The sequence below is a fragment of the Lepidochelys olivacea genome (assembly GCF_965140295.1).
Source record: "Lepidochelys olivacea isolate rLepOli2 genome assembly, chromosome: 6".
In the NCBI taxonomy this organism is placed as follows: domain Eukaryota; kingdom Metazoa; phylum Chordata; order Testudines; family Cheloniidae; genus Lepidochelys; species Lepidochelys olivacea.
In genome coordinates this window covers 17,649,571-17,669,550 of record NC_140416.1, presented here as the reverse complement: position 1 = coordinate 17,669,550, position 19,980 = coordinate 17,649,571, and the positions used below count along the sequence as shown (strand labels likewise).

Here is a 19,980-nt window from a genome sequence, read left to right as displayed (position 1 = left end):
GTAGTGATTCAAGCCAGATGCAACCATTACGTTCAATACAGAACCAAACCTAATGGGAAGTCTGGGGCAAAGACCTGACAAACTAAGCATTACACCTCGAGTATTTCCTCACAGTTAATCAGTTTGGGCCAAATTCTTCCCTTCTGTGGAAAAAAAAAAACTTTTGAAGGGGGCAAAGCAATAGAAATATTGCACCACTTTCAGTCTTTAGCAACACAGCCTCTTCACCAGTCCTTAATCTGAAATCTTCATTGGGGGATTTCACAAAGTACCAGAGAACACTAATAAAAAGAATCAAAACTATACCATGAAGATTACATCAATATTTCCTTAAATCAACAGTGCTTCCATAAAACAAGAATCAGATGCAAGAGTGGAACACCCTGTAGAGCTATAAACCAAGAAGTAAGGCCCTGAGCCTGCAACATGTTCTGTGCAGCTGGATCTCTGTGCCTGCATAGAGCATCACAGATTTCAATGGGGGCTTACACAATGCTTCAAGGTGTGTGTGTGTGTGTGTGTGCGGGGGGGGAATAAGGCTCCTGATCCGGCAACTTACTGAGTCTGTACAGAGACCCATTGGTGGTCCTCACTGGAGCTCAGTGCAAACGCAGAGGTCTGCCCACATGCAGCAGGTTGAAGGATCAGGTCCTAAGTGTGTTCTCACATGAATGAAAAATACAGCTCCGTGTGTGTGTATTTTATTTTAATTTCACTCTTGTATTCAATCTCTTTTTTGGAAGACTGCAGAGACTAGAACACAGCAATAACACCCAAACCCTTCACATCTAAAGAGACAATAAGAAAGATACTGTAAATGTGCTTTTAAAAATAAAACCAAGTCTTTCACACATCTTGATAATTAATGGCATGTGGTTGTTTTAAAAACGTCCCACATGAAGATTTGTTTCAGATTAAGTGTTTGAGCAGTGGCTCTATTTTTACCTTTGAAAAAGCTGAGGAAGTGACTTTATGGAAGCAGCTGTTTCAACTTGATCAACATAAAGGTCAAAGAATAGATAAATTAGATATGTTATTAAAACAAGCTGTAAACATTGTTAATGTTTCCTTGACAATGTCATATAATTTTTCCTTTGAAGGGGAAGTGTGATCCAACAATGCCATCACAGAAGTCAGGTTCTAGGCCAAATAAGTGACCATACACAGTAGAAATCAGACAGACAAAACACGTTCATTTAATACTTGTTCTGATAAGTGGGCTTCCCTATCAATTTGAAAACATGCAACCTTGAAGTGCTTGGATTTGATCAAATCCACTAGGATATGGACACAAAGTAAACTGCTTTAGCTTCACTGAAAAAAAGGAAGAGATTCATATTTGTAGGAGGATCTAACTGGTTGTTAATACAAGAAATAAAGGGTATAATGAAATTTCAGTTGCTAGGGATGATGGTAACATTAAAGCTTTTCTCATAATAGTTTATTATTTAATAAAAAGCAAATGGCTTTGGAAAAAGAAGGGATATATGCTGACTGAAGTAATGTCTTAAAGCCTTATCCAAAGCCCACTGAAGTCCATAGGTATCTTTTCACTGACTTTGCAGTGGCTTTGGATAAGGCTCTCTAAGAAAGCAAAAGGCTACTTTAGAGAGAAAGGTGCGTGAGACAATATCTTTTATTGGACCAAATTCTGTTGGTGAGAGAGACAAGTTTTTGAACTACACAGCTCCTCCTCAGGTCTGGGAAAGGTACTTAAAGTGTCACAGCAAAATGCAAGGTGGAACAGATCGTTTAGCATAAGTAGTTAGCCAGGGCCGTCCTTACGATTTATGGTGCCCTAGGCGAGATTATTAAAATGGTGCGCCTATGCCTGACTTGCTCTTAGCAACACAAACGTAAGCTTACAGTATTGGAAAACTTGCCACATGCACTTTATTAAAAACATTTATTTATTAACTGAATTAAGCACACTGTAATGCTGATGGACGAGCACAAAAGAAGTAGCGCTATAGAAAAATTCTGATTTATTGACAGAATGACGCAAATAATATAAGTTTTTAAATTTGTCAACATTTTATTGGAAATTTCTATGAAGAGGTATTGAAACAAGGATCTGTTTTTAATTAAAAGCGATCTTTCTGGCTTTTTTGGCTGCAAAAATCAGTAATAATGTCATCACATGACAAAGACAAAATGATGTCTTGTTCAATTGCAAGAATAGCAAGACCAGTCAATCATTCCTGACTCATTGTAGAACGGAGATAGTTTTTAATGAGCTTTAGTTTTGAGAAACTCCATTCTCCTGATGCTACTGTTACAGAAATTGTCAGTAGAATACAAGTGGCAATGTACACATTAGGATATAGGTCAACAAGTTTGCTGATATGAATAAACTGTACAATGTCCATCATCGATTTTGCATGTGGCAACATTGATGACAAGGTACTCAATTCTTCATACAGTTCAAGTCCATTTAAATCAAAACTATCACCGTGCTTCAGGAGGCTCTCTAGGTTCTTGCACTTCGTCATTTGCTGCTCTTGTTTTCCTACTTCGTTGAATTTTGTTATATCATACAAAAATCCAAACTGTTCATGGTGTGCTCGTAAGGTATTAAGCCTTTCATCAACGGCAGATATTGCTTTACCCATCACAACATGAAAAAAATCCAACTTCAAATTTCTTTTCTGGATCGTCTATGGGCTCATCTGCGCCTTCATATTCTGCTTGCTGTTTTTTCCTTGAAACTCGTGTCATGTTCGGACATGGAAATTTTGGTTTTACACCAAGTGCCTGTGCAAGCTCTCTTGCTGTAACCTGTGCTTCTTTGAATCCATTTTCTCTGTATTTCACTAAAAAGTCTCGTGTGTTGTTTAATAAGGTAAGTGTTGAATCAAGCTGCCTCACTGGACTCTGCATGATTTTGCTTACACTTGAGATTTTAACAAGAATGTCATACCAGATTACGACAGATGTTAGAAACTTGAAGCTGGATATTTCAGAGGCCAATGACTGTGCTTCACTTTTAGCTTTTGGATCTCTGGCTTCTTCCGAAATAGCAACCAGTGCTTCATAAACTTCCACAGATTGATATCTCAATGTTTTTGCACTTTCTACTCTGCTTTCCCAGTGTGTCTCAGATAGAGGCTTAATGGTAATACCATTGACATGTGCTTTGAATATTTGCCATTGTTGAGTGGAAGCTGAAAAGAGCACGTAAATGCAGCAAACCAAAAAAAGAAATGGCTTCTACAGAAGACCTGGCCATATCACACAAAATCAAATTAAGGCTGTGGTATGAACATGGAACAAAAAAGGCTCATGGATTTTCTGCCAGCAAACTAGCTTGCACGCCAGAAATGCATCCTCTCATATTGGCACCATTATCATAGCCTTGTCCTCTAATGTTCATTATGGACAATCCCATTCATTTTAGTTTATCAAGGAGAGCTTGAAGAAGTCCAAAACCTGTAGTGTCCTCTACTTCTAAAAATGTGATAAATAATTCCTTAACTGTAATCTGTGCTGAATCACTAATGTCAATACATCTCACTACTAACGCATCGGTTCTTGATGACTTATGTCCGGAGTGCAATCTAGAATTACGGCAAAATATTTTGCCAAAGTAACCAATGAAACAATTTTGTCTCTCACTTTATCACTCATTAGCGTGATCAGTTCATTTCGAATTCTTGGTTCCAAATAGTGGTCATGTATTTTATTTTCAGTTACTCTTTGGAGATGTTCACTCATCACTGTGTCAAATTTTCCCAGCAGTTGTACAAGGCCCAAAAAATTGCCATTTTTGGGCTGGAATAATTTTCTCAACGCTTCCTCTAAAAGCAAGATTGTTTGTTGATAGATATTCAACAATAGATAATAGACATTCAAGAACATGACACCAATGCTGCTTCTCTGACTCCAGCAATCTTTGATTTTGGGCATCAAGAGTTGTCTGATTTTTTAACCTTACACTCAGCACACACCATTTGTGCATACTTTCAATGTGGTGTTGTGCCTTTTCATGTTGCAGTAATATGTGACTAAGATTTTTCCAATCATTAATACCCATGGTTGCTATCTTAAAATTGTAACTATTGAAAAGCTTGCATGGGAAACAAAATATAGCATCCTTGCATTTAAAGTACACAAGCCACCGTCTGTTGACAATTTCACCATTAGAAAGTCTTTTGTAGTAATAGTTTTCTGTGAATTTCCTACCTCTAATGTCTTTAGGATATTTAAAACCTTTTATTCTCCCAGGGCCTCTTTCAAGTATAATGGCACGGAATTCGTTGTTTAAAGATTGCAGCCATGTGCCAATGTCATCTATATCCCATGCTAGTACAGTTTCAACTGTTGTAATTTCTTGTTTTGTGTCTGCGTCTGTTTCAAATGATTGTTCTGTGTGTTGTTGAGTTTCTTGAGCTTCGTCGGCATAAAAATTTTCTTCAGCAGTTACTTGATGATCTTGATCAACTTCGTTGTTTTCATGACATACAAACTTAAGTATAGAATTAGCTGTACAAGCACAGAAAGGTTCTATTTCATCTTTCCGTTTTCCTATCTTACAAAAAGAAGGATTCTAGGTGGACTCCTCCTGAAGGTCGAAACAGCAGACTGGACTTCTTCCGCTGACGTGCACGGGCTGAAATTGTGGAAAAGCAGCATCACTTGCCCCATAACCTCAGCCGTGCAGAATACAATGCCATCCACAGCCTCAGAAACAACTCTGACATCATAATCAAAAAGGCTGACAAAGGAGGTGCTGTTGTCATCATGAATAGGTCGGAATATGAACAAGAGGCTGCTCGGCAGCTCTCCAACACCACTTTCTACAAGCCATTACCCTATGATCCCACTGAGAGTTACCAAAAGCAACTACAGCATTTGCTCAAGAAACTTCCTGAAAAAGCACAAGATCAAATCCGCACAGACACACCCTGGAACCCCGACATGGGATATTCTATCTACTACCTAAGATCCATAAACCTGGAAATCCTGGGCGCCCCATCATCTCAGGCATTGGCACCCTGACAGCAGGATTGTCTGGCTATGTAGACTCCCTCCTCAGGCCCTACGCTACCAGCACTCCCAGCTACCTTCAAGACACCACTGACTTCCTGAGGAAACTACAATCCATCGGTGATCTTCCTGATAACACCATCCTAGCCACTATGGATGTAGAAGCCCTCTACACCAACATTCCACACAAAGATGGACTACAAGCCGTCAAGAACATTATCCCCGATAATGTCACGGCTAACTTGGTGGCTGAACTTTGTGACTTTGTCCTTACCCATAACTATTTTACATTTGGGGACAATGTATACCTTCAGATCAGCGGCACTGCTATGGGTACCCGCATGGCCCCACAGTATGCCAACATTTTTATGGCTGATTTAGAACAACGCTTCCTCAGCTCTCGTCCCCTAACGCCCCTACTCTACTTGCGCTATATTGATGACATCTTCATCATCTGGACCCATGGAAAAGAAGCCCTTGAGGAATTCCACCATGATTTCAACAATTTCCATCCCACCACCAACCTCAGCCTGGTCCAGTCCACACAAGAGATCCACTTCCTGGACACTACAGTGCTAATAAACAATGGTCACATAAACACCACCCTATACCGGAAACCTACTGACCGCTATTCCTACCTACATGCCTCCAGCTTTCACCCTGACCACACCATACGATCCATCGTCTACAGCCAAGCTCTGCGATACAACCACATTTGCTCCAACCCTTCAGACAGAGACAAACACCTACAAGATCTGTATCAAGCATTCTTACAACTACAATACCCACCTGCGGAAGTGAAGAAACAGATTGATAGAGCCAGAAGAGTTCCCAGAAGTCACCTACTACAGGACAGGCCTAACAAAGAAAATAACAGAACGCCATTAGCCGTCACCTTCAGCCCCCAACTAAAACCCCTCCAACGCATTAAGGATCTAGAACCTATCCTGAAGGATGACCCAACACTCTCACAAATCTTGGGAGACAGGCCAGTCCTTGCCTACAGACAGCCCCCCAACCTGAAGCAAATACTCACCAACAACCACATACCACACAACAGAACCACTAACCCAGGAACCTATCCTTGCAACAAAGCCCGTTGCCAACTGTGCCCACATATCTATTCAGGGGACACCATCACAGGGCCTAATAACATGAGCCACACTATCAGAGGCTCGTTCACCTGCACATCCACCAATGTGATATATGCCATCATGTGCTAGCAATGCCCCTCTGCCATGTACATTGGTCAAACTGGACAGTCTCTACGTACAAGAATAAATGGACACAAATCAGATGTCAAGAATTATAACATTCATAAACCAGTCGGAGAACACTTCAATCTCTCTGGTCACGCAATTACAGACATGAAGGTCGCTATCTTAAAACAAAAAAACTTCAAATCCAGACTCCAGCGAGATACTGCTGAATTGGAATTCATTTGGAAATTGGATACTATTAATTTAGGCTTAAATAGAGACTGGGAGTGGCTAAGTCATTATGCAAGTAGCCTATTTCCCCTTGTTTTTTTTTCCCTCCCCCACCCGATGTTCTGGTTAAAGTGGTCACTTTGGATAAGCTATTACCAGCAGGAGAGTGAGTTTGTGTGTGTGGTTTTTGGAAAAAGGGGTGGGGGGTGAGAAAACCTGGATTTTTGCTGGAAATGGCCCACCTTGATTATCATACACATGGTAAAGAGAGTGGTCACTTTGGATGGGCTATTACCAGCAGGAGAGTGAGTTTGTGTGTGTGGGGAGGCAGAGGGTGAGAAAACCTGGATTTGTGCTGGAAATGGCCCAACTTGATTATCATACACACTGTAAGGAGAGTGATCACTTTAGATAAGCTATTACCAGCAGGAGAGAGGGGTGGGAGGAGGTATTGTTTCATGGTCTCTGTGTATATAATGTCTTCTGCAGTTTCCACAGTATGCATCCGATGAAGTGAGCTGTAGCTCACGAAAGCTTATGCTCAAATAAATTGGTTAGTCTCTAAGGTGCCACAAGTACTCCTTTTCTTTTTGCGAATACAGACTAACACGGCTGTTACTCTGAAACCTAATATAGGATGGTCGTGAGTCTGTGACCTTGACCTAGTGTGAAGACACCTCACAAGGCGCTCCACCCTGACTGATACACAGTCGAGCTGGAAACCCATGTCATTTTACAAAGCCATTTTTTAGTTTTAAATGTATAGTGGGCATCAGCCTTAATGTTAGTTACAACTCTGTATCAACCTTATATTGTAAATAGATCAATGGCATTATCCAGTTTAATAAGCTGGGTTTCCAAAAATATAACCCTAGTTTTACTCCTAGGTAAAGCACAAAGTGACCAAAATGACATCAGCACAGAATTATCTCCTCTCGATTAAGGCAGCACAGAAATGTGACAGGAGTCCTATTGTGTCCTATTTTTGTTTGGAAAGACGTTATCAATAGCAGCACATTTTGGGCATGGCCAGAAAGACACGATAAATCACTGCCTCTAAAGTTCCATCAAAACCTGACATTTTCACAGCTCCAGTGTGATCTGCTGCACAGATTCTTCACAAGGAAGTGTCCCTGGCCTTTTTAACTCATATGAACCGTGTATTTACATTATGAAACTTGGACAAAACATTGTGAAAACTAAGAGATTGGCTGCCCAACCTCTGGGCTTGCAAAAGCTACACTGACTCACTGGAAAAAAAAGCAAGAGACTCTTAGTACAACATGTGGTCACTCTATACACTAGTAAGGAGATGAGCATATTGCAGTTGTTGGAGGGCTCTATTTAGCAGTAACAGGGCTATAGGAAAGCCAGTCAACATATATTGTTTCTCTGATGAAAACTGGCCCACTCCCTGCCCCAAACCAAAACTTGTCACAAATAATGGTCAACAACTTAATTTTCGTTTTTGGCTAAGATATTGATTTTTTTAAAAAAAAGTATTGAAATTGGATTCAGGATTGTTAGCAAGCATTTTTGGCAAACCAAGTTGTTAAATGACAATCTAAATGGCAACACAGTACTGCTTTCCAGCTTGGCTCACTCAACCCCCAGCCTGCTGGTCCAACAGCTGCAGTACAGGAGGAGATAGGTGGAAAACTGCAGGACCCCAAAATCCACCTCTTGGGGTGCAGAGTGTCAACAGCAGCAACAGCAGCAAACCCTCAGGTCCGACCACACGCCAATGGGCACCACCACCAGCCCAACGGACCATGGTGAAGTTAGCCCAGCATCTGATCTCAGGGACGGGGCACCCACGGAGCCACAGCAGCTCATCCTGCCCTGCGCAGCTCCCCCCGGATGAGATGGATCACTGCCAGCCCAGGGGAGAGACGCGCTCCCCAGCTAGGGTGACCAAATGTCCTGATTTTATAGGGCCAGTCCTGATATTTGGGGCTTTGTCTTATATAGGCACCAATTACCCCCACCTAAGGTGACCAGACAGCAAGTGTGAAAAATCAGGACAGGGGGTGGAGGGTAATGGAGCCTATATAAGAAAAAGACCCAAAAATTGGGACTGTCCCTGTAAAAGTGGGACATCTGGTCACCCTACCTCAACCCCCATCCTAATTTTTCACTCATGCTATCTGGCCCAGCCAGCTGCGTGTGACCCTTCCAATCCTGGCTGGCTGCTGACGAAGTGAGTTACTGTCACTCTCATTCCTCAGCACACAGGCAGTCAGCCCCCCCCTTCCCCTCACCCAACCCAGTCCTGCCAGAGGGGAGAGAGGAGAGAGGGGTGCTCCGTGGGGGGCGGGGAGAAGAATGGGCGTTATGGGGGGCAACAAAGGATACTGCAGCCGCTGAGCCTGCCTCACCTCACACCGGGGGAGAGAGTCACACTCACAGGTGAGTTCCTCCTTCGCCCACCCCTACCTTCTCCCCTTCCCAGAGACCCCAGCAGCCAATCTCCTCCCACAGACTGTGCTGCATTCGGCTCTCTCTAGGACCCAGCAGCCCTGCTCTTACATGCTCCACTGCTTCCTGTCTGTCCGGACTCCCAGCAAGTGTGCCCTGGGCAGAGTGGTGCCCTACGCGGCTGCCTATTCTGCCTATGGCTAAGAACGGCCCTGTAGTTAGCACATATTCTAAGGGACCATTCAAGGTGAAGAACTCTGTGTAGCTTGAATGCTTCTCTTTTTCACCAACAGAAATTGGTCCAAGAAAAGAAATTACCTCACCCACCTTGATTCTCTCATATCCCAGGACCAACATGGCTACAACAACACTGCATAAAATCCTGGGCACTTTTTAGTCCACACACACATATTATATGTATACATATTACACTGGACATAATCTATTGTCAAAGACTAACTAAGAACAAGCAGACATGCACACACATCAAAGTCATTAGGTGTAATCAAAAGAAACAGAACAAGATATACCATAAAATGTGGCAACTATTCAGAGGTTTATATTCTATATACTCACCAAGAAATGATTTTCACACCTAAACATTTCATGAACAGGAAGAGCACCAAATATGAAGGGGGTAGTTCTCAGTGTAACTAGTTATCTAATCAACAGTGCACTGTCAAGTTCATGTCTTTCATTATCATTTGTATTACATAGTACCTAGGAGCCCTTGTCATGGACCAGCATCCCATGATGAGTCTTACATAGTAAAAAAAAAAAAAAGTGTAAATTGGGAATTTGGAGAAAGAAATAAGATAAATTAAACAGTATTTTAGTTCTTTGAAAGATATAACCTCCACGGATCAGGTCTTGGGAACTGATATTTTCTCCTATGCATAGAGCCTTATATGTGACATATTCTTCGGCACAGAGAGGAGAAACAAAACTTTTCAACCTTTCGTTTCTCTCAGCTTAGACTTAGTAACTCTTCAGAAATATGTTGCTCACACCACAGCCATTCACTTCCATAACCAATATCACCATCATCTAATCCTCTTTTGTTGCTGCTGTGCCAATCCCCACTGCCTCTCTCAAGCCGAGTCACTAAAAGGAGCCAGCTACAGGATCAGGCAATCAATCAGGTGCCCTAGGCATGCCATGACAAGGAGGCTCCTCATGACCCTGCCCTCAGGCTATGGTGTGGCCCTGGCCCCACACAGCAGAAGGAGGCCTGCCTCCCATCCTGGGAAGGCAGGGCTGGCAGCAAGTGGCCCTCTCTGCCCCTGAAAGCAATGGCAGGGGTAAAACTCGAGGCCTCTCCCACTCAGAAACAGCAGGGTTCACCTCTTACCCCAGAGAAGTGGTGGCAGCGGAGGTGCCCCCCACAACTTACCCCAGCAGATGGGTGTATCTGTATGGGTGGGCAGGCCCACTGCACTTCTTCACCTCTCAGGGCTATTGACACAGGCTGTCTGCAGACTCAAGCAAACATCACTTATTGATTACACTCAGGTCACGTGTTCAATCCTTTCTTCCCAACTGTGAGGGCTACAAAATTGCTTTTGTTTTCTTAAAATGAAAGCTCAGAACCTGAGGTAATCATGTGACTCCAAGAGCTGCTGTATACAGCCAGTTGCAGAGTACTTGTACTGCACTTTGTAGAGCAGAATGCAGAGGAGCACTTAAACTTACCGGAGTTAGACTTCTCTTCTTCCTACAGCTATGACTGATTTTTCATTTGGCTTTTTAGTTGCCATCAACTTACCCTCCCACAAAACTGGAGTTGAGGCCCAGGGGATCTAGGCAGTTCACAGATGCAATGACCATATTCCCACCACTCCCCTGGCCTGTCCAAAACACAACCTCAGCCCCATCACTCTTGTACAAAGTTCTGCCATGAAGCTCAGCTGTGTGACATGCAGGGAGGTGCAGTGTTTATTGCAACTTCTCTGTTGCTTAGCTCTCTCCACCTCAGCATTCCCCAGCTTCTCAGGACCACAAAGGTTTCTGTTCTTCACTAGTACTCAGTAAATACCATATACTGTGAAAGAAAGGGTTTCTTCACAATAGATTTCAATGCATCATTCTCTTACAAGAGGCTGCACCAAGATCATTTTCCCTTGTCAAAAAGCAGAATGGCTTTCAATTATGCTTTGACAGAAGTGGAAAACTATAGGCACTTTGATAAATATAGAACATAATTAAAATACTTCCAGTACTTTATAATTGGCTCTCAAGACTAACATATAGGCAAGTGAGAGTGGCGTTTGGATGATTTTACTCTATTCAGGAATAAAAATTAAATGATGAATTACGCTTCCAATTTCCAGCACACAATCCATGTAGAAATCCCTCTTCTGATGTTCTGATAGAACTCAATGCACTTTAGAAAGAATTAATTAGATATGTTTTGAATTATGATTATGCTACATGCACTATTTTATGCCTACCTCACTAGGTCGATAATGAACATGGAAGGAACTACATTGGTCATATCTGTATATGAAACAGACAAATGTATATGTTAAATGATCTTAAGATAGAGGCCACTTTACATGAAATTCTAATTGTCAGCTATTCCATATTTATGCAGTCTTGATTAGAGCTGCTAACAAGCAAGGATAATGTGACTATATGCTAGCATGCTCCTCACAGCTGCATTAAAAAAAATGAGAGGCCACTCACCAGTTTACTGGGGGAAAGGTATTCATCCATAAGTAGCTCTCCATCATCTTTAACCAATGGGCTAGGATTCAGGAGACCTTGCCACCTCAAATCAGTCACCCGGACTGTGGCTGAGCCTGGACGGAGGACTCTGCCAAGGTTCCAGTTTAGTTCCATTTCGATATGCCCTTAGCAATAAAAACAAGAACTAGTTTTCTTTTTCAGTATTTATTGCATACTCTTAGCAAAGGTTAATTTGACTTATCTTGGGAGCTGGCGGGATTTCCACAAGGCGCTATAGATCAGTCGTTCTCAAAGCCGGTCCGCCGCTTGTTCAGGGAAAGTCCCTGGCAGGCCAGACCAGTTCATTTACCTGCCGCGTCCGCAGGTTCAGCCGATCGTGGCTCTTACTGGCCGCGGTTCGCCACTCCAGGCCAATGGGGAATGCGGAAAGCAGCGCAGGCCAAGGGACATGCTGGCCGCCCTTCCCGCAGCCCCCACTGGCCTGGAGCGGCGAACCGCGGCCAGTGGAAGCCGCTATCGGCCGAACCTGCGGATGTGGCAGGTAAACAAACCGGTCTGGTCCGCCAGGCGCTTTCCCTGAACAAGCGGCGGACCAGCTTTGAGAACCACTGCTATGAATGATCAAAAACAAATAGAAACTAAACTGATACATAATATGATACCCAAGCAACTTCAACCTTATTCTGTATGTTTCTTTTCTCTCTCCTCCTTTAGCCTCTCGTGATCTCCTCTCAAGTCCTGTCTTGCCATGATCAATTTAGACTGTAAGCTTTTGGGGGCAGGGACTTTGTCTTTTACTAGCTATATAAAACACAATGCTCTATATACAAACATTCTTTAACAATAATAAACTTAGGATATTCATGTGAAAGGTTTTCCCTCCCACTCCTCTCATTACACTCATCTGCCTCTTCCAATAACACCATAGCCCACTTCCCCCTCTGCCACACTTGCACCTTACCCAACCCCTCTGAGGATTGTAAATGACACAGAAAAGAACTTATAGAAGCTCATACTGCCAGTGTAAGTACCAAAACATACAATTACTTTTCTCCAACTTCTTAAGCTTTAACCATGGACAAAATAGATTGCACTATAGGATGTTCTGTACTATGTGAAAGAGATATGAATTGTTAATGTCAGTCAGAACATGTCGCCTAGTTCCCACTGCTGGAAACTGTCTTTTTTTTTTATAAACAAAACAAATCACACCTATTTCAAGGGAGGAATAAGGTAACGTTTAAGGGGATAGGATTGAAGTAGTTATCTAAATTAATTCATACTGAACCAGACCATTATTTGGTTCCCAGATCTACTACTCTGGACAAAACTTATAGCAATTGATTTTGAAATATCAAAGTCAACAGAGTGTGCGTGTGTGTGCAGGCTTACAGAGAACTCTTGTTCCGGTCATTTATCATTTTTCTGTGTGAGTTCATTTGGGAGCATAGTGATTTTCTCATTTCCCCACAGTGTTGTTATTGAGGCATTTAGTGCACGGGAGGAGGTACACCACATATTGTGATAGGCATGCATAGGACCCATGGATCTTGAAAGGTGTAGTGTGGGTGGTATTGATCATTGTAGCAGTAGAAATATTGCTGCAGATTTTGTATCTGTTGTTATGGCAGGTCTGGTGCCACTCTGAATTAGTGTCTTACACTACATTCTCAGAAGCAAACTAGGGAAATGGGGTTTAGATGAATTCACTATAAGGTGGGTGCACCACTGGTTGAAAGACTGTTCTCAAACAACAGTTTATCAATGATTCACTGTCAGTCTGGGAGGGTGTAACTAGTGCGGTCCTGAAGCGGCCAGTCCTGGGTCAAGTTTCATTAGTGACTTGAATAATGGAGTGGAGAGTATGCATATTAAATTTACAGATGACATCAGGCTGGGAGAGGTTGACATGCTTTGGAGACAGGATTCAAAAGGACCTTGACAAATTGGAGAATTGGTCTGAATTCAACAAGATTAAATTCAATAAAAATGGGGCAAAGTACTTCACTTAGGAAGAAAAATCAAACACAGAACTACAAAATGGGGAATGACTGGCTAGGGGGTAATACTTCTGAAAAGGATATGGGGTTTATAGTGGATCATAAAATGAATGAGAGTCAACAACATGGTGCAGTTGCAAAAAAAAAAAAAAGGCTAGTATCATTCTGGTGTTTATTAACAGGAGTGATGTATGTAAGACACGGGAAGTAATTGTCCCGCTGTACTCAGCGCAGGTGAGGCCTCAGCTGGAGTACTGTGTCCAGTTCTGAGCACCACACTTTAAGAAAGATGTGGACAAATTGGAGAGTCCAGAGGAGAGTAACAAAAATGACGTAAGCTTTAGAAAATCTGACCTATGAGGAAAGCTTAAAAAAAAAATGGACAAGTTTAGTCTTAAGAAAAGAAGACCAGGCTGGGAGACTTAATAACAGTCTGCAAATATGTTAAGAGCTGTTATAAAGCAGATGGTGATCAGCTGTTTTCCATGGCCACTGAAGGTGGGACAAGAAGAAATAAGCTTAATCTGCAGCAAGGGAGATTTAGTTAGATATTAGGAAAACATTTCTAACTAGTGGGGTAGTTAAGCTCCAAAATAGGCTTCCAAGGGAGGTTGTGGAATCTCTGGCTTTGGAGGTTTTAAAGAGCAGGTTGGACAAACACCTGTCAGGGATGGTCTATGTCAGTGGTAGGCAACCTGTGGACCGTGTCGCTTCCCACAGCTCCCATTGGCCGGGAATGGCAAACCGCAGCCCCTGGGAGCTGCGGGTGGCTATGCAAATGTAAACAAATGGTCTGGCGGCCCGCCAGCAGATTACCCTGATGGACCGTGTGCTGCCCGCAGGCCGCCCACCACTGGTCTAGGTTTACTTGGCTCTGCCTCAGAGCAGGGGGCTGGACTTGATGACTTCTCGAGGTCCCTTCCAGCTCTAAATTTCTACGATTCCATAGAAAAAAACTGCCTACTCTGTCATTTCAAATTCACTAGCTCTGAACCATAACATAGCGTAATACCTAAAAATATTAAAGAGCTGATTCCTCTGCACCCACTTATTGCTTTTTATACTTTTAACCGCTTATACGTAAGCACCATAAAACTACACTTGAGTTGAATCATGAGGCTCGTAGCTTCTAAAACACCAGAGTTGCCCATTAAAATGAAGGAGTGGGTGGGGAAAGGATTTTGAAAATCCTGAGTTCCTAACCTGTATATTTTCATTACTTTGTTTTTTCCCCATAAGACCTACCATTTTATTTTTTCCATTGTAATTTCTTTCACTAACACATCATTCTTTTACAAAGTTCTGTTCAGAGGGGAGACCCTTCCCCACCCACCTCCATCCAGTGAGGGCTTGAATTTTTCAGCTAGGGCTTCAATGAATATACTTTTCTTCCTGTAAAGAAAGAGGGTTGGGTTTTTCAAAAGAGCCTGCATGACTCAAGAGTATAACCTCCAAGTCTTGGTTTTGTTATATGGTTGGCTCTTTCTTACATGTTCCTACAGAGTAGGAGAATACCAACGATCCTGAAAGGCAAGTTTTAACTTAAAACCTAGGGTCAAACTCCAGCTGGAACATAAAAACATACATAAACAGCTCCCAAATGGACATATGTCCTGTATTGGTACAGAAGGCATTAAATTAAACCCATATTATTGCCATGACCAGGTTTGCAGACCCATTGAGAATTTATTCCTAATAAGTACGAGAATAATCTATGTGAGAGAGACCCCACATTAGACCTGAACAGGAAGATATTAATGGTCTGTCCTTGGCCAGGGAGTATGGACATATCAGTGTGAAGCATGATCTCTGATTTCCAGGCCATGTCGGGTAACACTCCCGTGTGTTTTCTGTCACCCAAGTTTTGTGAAGTATACTTATACTACTGTTTCAGATACACCAGAAATCAATTCAATCAGCTTTGATCCTTCTTGTCACTTGTTGAGCGTGGGTTTTCCAGCATACTCCTATGCAGATTGCTGGGAAGAATTTGGTCCAATTCGTCTAGACAATGTTAGCTTTATTCAAAACTTTGGGTAATACTAGTCCCCAGTTGTTCAAAAAAGTCAGATCTTGCTGATATGAAGCAGAACAGAAGACTAAAATAAAAAGACAAAAGTAATCAAAGGAATCCTAGTTTTGCTTGGAGAATTGATTGTCCAGTGTCTGACTGGGATTACAGTGTCCATTGTATGGCTGTATGACCACATGGATGACAGATAAATAAGTATGGCTGTTTTGTTAGATTATTTATAAAGGTTTATCGTTCCTTTTAATTCTAGCAAAGATATCACCATCAGGTGAGAGATTTGCCTACTGTATACATTCAGTGTGTTTTTCTGGAGCGGTGTAGATTGAGAGTCTTGAATTATTGATATGATCCATCAGTGCAAAATGCAACTGTTCTAACAGCAGGAGTGTGCAGACACTGGCACTAAAGAGTTAACCCACTTACATAAAAGAAATAATTTATCTCATTGTTTCAGTCCATCGCTACAACATTTCAAAATGTCCTCCCATCTCTGGCACATGTGTTGATGCAGCACTTACTTAAGGTTTGACAAGCAGATCAATTTGTGGTTTAATATCTGAAGTGATGCTCCCAATTCTGTACTTCCTGCTATTGATCTGTTACTCATAACTACTGGAGTAGTAAAGGGAACAATATTTTCATGATAAATTGTCTGTGTTGAAACAGAGTTGTTGTCTGTAAACAATATCAGTCTTCTAGGGTGCACTTTGACCATGTTAAAACTTCCTCAAGAGGAGACAGAACTTTGAGGAATAATATCCAAAATGAGGAATACAAGACAGTGATACAGGAATCCTAAAGGTAAAGTATACTGTTCAAACAAAAATCCAGTTAATCCCAGAAATATGTGCTGGGATAGCTGGCAAAACTACTGCACCCACAGGAGATATATGCAGTATATGGTAACAGAACTTCCTTTGTCCAGGTGAGAAGCAAGGGAAAAAAATTAGGCTAAAGAAAATGATGTAAAGTCATGGAATCTATGTCTTCTGTGAGCACATGCTCATGTGCTACTTTGTGTACACGTCAATTGTGGGAAGATAGTAACCACCAGCAACAGCAAAAGTCACTAAGCATCTGCCCTAGGGTACACTAAGCATAACCCTATTATCTGCACTAAGCATAACCCTATTGATATTCTAAAGCTTCCCTAGGGTTCTCCTCTACTCTCAGCACAGATTGGCTCCTGAACTCCTTACACATTGCAGGCTTTCCTTGGGTCTACCATATCCTACACAATAACATTAAATTCTGAAACAGGTAAGGTAGATCAAGTATAACCACCCTCAGCCCAATCATTAAAAAAACCCAGGAAATCCACGTTATGAGTAGTCCTACTGACCTCAGTGGGACTACTCTCCTGAAAACATGCCATATTAAGAATATGCATCAGTGATTGCAGGATTGGGGACACAGGCCTTTATTCACAAGGGACTTAAGCACATGACTAGCCCCACTGAAGTCAATGGTTAGGGCATGGAGTCAGGAGTTCTAATCTCCCAGACACTTACTGCATAGCCTCAACAAATCAAATCACATTTTAAAATGGGGGTGATAATACTGACCCTACCTACATTCGCTATAGGTGTGTTGTGAAGATGACTTGTACAAAATTTTGAACATGTAAGGTTCTACAGAATATAAATGATAAGGATTATTATCAAAATTGTCCTTGGACTATTGTGTTATTAGAACTCCCTGTAGAACAGACTAATTAACTCTTCTCTGCCAATTTCTTCCTAGTAAATTGATGTGATTAGGTCCTGGCAAGCTGGTGAAGCTCCAAGACTTTGCTGTCTTTCTAAAAACATTCATATGAGAGTTAATGATGATGTAGTGCATTCTTCATTAAATATATATATAAATATGCATTTCAACCATGGCAGCTACCAGAAGCATATGCCTCTACATTAATTCCCACCTCCCCCCCGCTTTTTTTCCTCTGAAACCTGGGAAAGACCCTTTGGACTGTGCCTGGCCCTTAGCACTTCTAAGCTCATACATCAAAGTATTAGCAAAAGCTCTTGTCTACATAATGTAAATAGGCTGTTGTTTTTAAAAACAATATCTACACAGACTGATCCGGCTTTATGCCGGGAAAATTTATAAATCCACATATTAAAGCTGTCCTAGCAAATATAAAAATAAATACAGCTGAATGCCCCAAATGTCTCAAGGGAAGAGGAGGACACAGCACACTGGGATTGGAAGTTTTACCATTTGCAAGTCCCTCAATGTCACTGTTGCTATCTTCTTTTGTAAGTAACTCCTCAGTATACATTGCACTGGTGTCATCACATGAGCCACCAAACGCCACTGAAATACTGAGACAGCCCTAAGTGACAAACTGAAACCTTTGGTTAGCTTTTAGTGCCTTCTGGACTAGTGATATAGTCCCTATGGTTCTTATCTGAAGAATGGGAGCCAAAAAAACTTGGTTTCCATCTCTCTGCTGTCAGTCACATCCCTCCTTGTGCTTCCACCATTTCTTTCCCTCCCATCTCCTGATTAAGCCTCTCTTCTCACCTCTTCAGGCTCTTCCTTAGCTACCCCAGCAAGCAAAGAAATCAGTCAGCACCCCATAACAAGCACAGTCCTGCTCTCCTAGCCAGCTGCTGAAGAAGCAGCCTTTTCTGCTTTTTGGCTGCTCATGCCTTCAAAAAGTTACTCTGCGCAGCAATGAGTCTAATTTCAGGTATGGCACTGGAGTTCCATATTATCTTCTTCCTATGCTGCAGGTCTGAATATTCTCTATACAAAACATACTGCTGTCTTCTCAATACATGGAACGTCCATTGGAGTATTTAATTTTTCCTGCAGTCCATGATTATGTAATTATTCATTTAACTGCAGAATCACAAGCCATGGCTGGGCTCCCAGCATTACCATCGTCACTAAATGAAAACAAAGAATTCTGTGTTTACCAAGGATTCAACTCTGAGTTACGTTTAGAAGTCCTAAGGGAACTGTAAGTGCCCTTTTAAGTGTAATTCTGTGTAAGTGCACTGCAGATAACCTCTTCTGGAAAATGACTGTTTGGGCAGCTGGAATCTGCTATGATGTCATCAGGAAACTACCGTTACTTTAATCAATCCCTAAAGGGGAAAAACAATTCCCTGCAACATTTATGTAATATGCAGCATCCTACACTACTCTATTTTAGCAGGTGTAATAAAAAAAGTTAAAAATATGTTTTTTATATATAGCAGTCACCCTCAACAGCTTTTTACCTTGGATAACTAGATGTTACTGCATTCATCTTTTGTTATTCTTAAGTACGGGGAAAGAAGTGAACACTGCAGTAATGCTATCTTGTTTCCAAAGACAAAATTGTAAAGGGCTAAGAGCAATCACTGTATAAAGCATTAATAATCATTCCATTCACATATTCCCTGACACGTCTCTTGTTTTCATAAAAAATTTGGACTATCAGGCCCTGATTCTCCTCTTGCCTACAGCATTGAAAACCCAGTGGCTTTAAGGTAGTCATATCCAATTTACACTGGTGTAACTGGGATCAGAATCAGGCCCTCCTCACTCTACAACCATATGAAGGCTCGATTCAGCAAACCACTGAAGCACACACTTAACTTTAAGCACAGTCCAACTGACGTCAATGAGAATTAAGCCCATGCTTTAAATTAAGTATGTATCTAAGTGCTTTGCTGAATTGGAGTTTGAATTCGTTGGGCCAAATTCACTCATGGTAGAAAATCTGATTTGGCCCATTGTTTACATTCTTCCTGCCTGAATTTACTGCTTGTGAAAGCTACCAAGGCCTCTATTTAGCCGTAACAAAAGCTGCCTCACAGCTTTTAGCAGTGTGCATAAACCCTGACCTAGAGATGCCACTGGGGTGAAATTCACAAGGCCTATGCCCCACTTAAGTTCCACTTAAACTCTAAAAACAGGTAGTAAGTGGTGCATAGGCTTTATGCCAGCCCTCTGTGTAGGGGTGAATTTCACCCTGAGTGAGAGGCGTCTTCAGTCTTTATGCTTATTCAGAGTGAAATTCACTTCTGTGCAGCAGGCCCACGCCATAAACCCAGATTGGATTTGAAACAGCAACTTGGAGGTGAAAACTTCGTTTCATTTTCTTACAAAATGTAATATAGATAAATAAAAAAGCAGTGTATTTTAAAACCACAAGTTGATATTATATACAAGTATAAATCAGAAGTTTGTGGCTTTTAAGTGCCTATATAATGCAAAGCCTGCACACACACACATATTGCATGTATAAAGAGCAAGATGTATAATACTTTGCCAGATCTCTGATGAAAGTGAGAAATTTTTATCATATGTGCTGGAAATGCCTCTAAGTTAAATAAGTCTGTGATTAGTTGCCAAATGTTGTTCTTTCTCCATTATATGTGCTATTAGGAATCAGTGAAACAGTAAATCAAAGTTGAATCAATTGTTACAG

General features: G+C 41.7%; 1 protein-coding gene across 10 annotated transcripts in view; it reads right to left on the bottom strand.

The window, feature by feature from the left end:
- LRRC56 (leucine rich repeat containing 56) overlaps positions 1-19,980 on the bottom strand; it is a 133,235-nt gene that overhangs the window by 72,269 nt on the left and 40,986 nt on the right. For 5 of the 10 annotated variants that reach the window (XM_084630428.1, XM_084630426.1, XM_084630423.1 and 2 more), the window contains 2 exons: positions 14,856-14,914; positions 11,520-11,686 (listed from right to left, as the gene is read on the bottom strand). The exons of 3 other annotated variants lie outside the window; for them this stretch is intronic. In XM_084630428.1, coding sequence (XP_084486554.1) covers positions 11,520-11,686; positions 14,856-14,914 — 226 coding nt within the window. The remainder of the gene's footprint in view (positions 1-11,519; positions 11,687-14,855; positions 14,915-19,980) is intronic. 2 more of the 10 variants (XM_084630430.1, XM_084630431.1) reach the window with 1 other exon arrangement.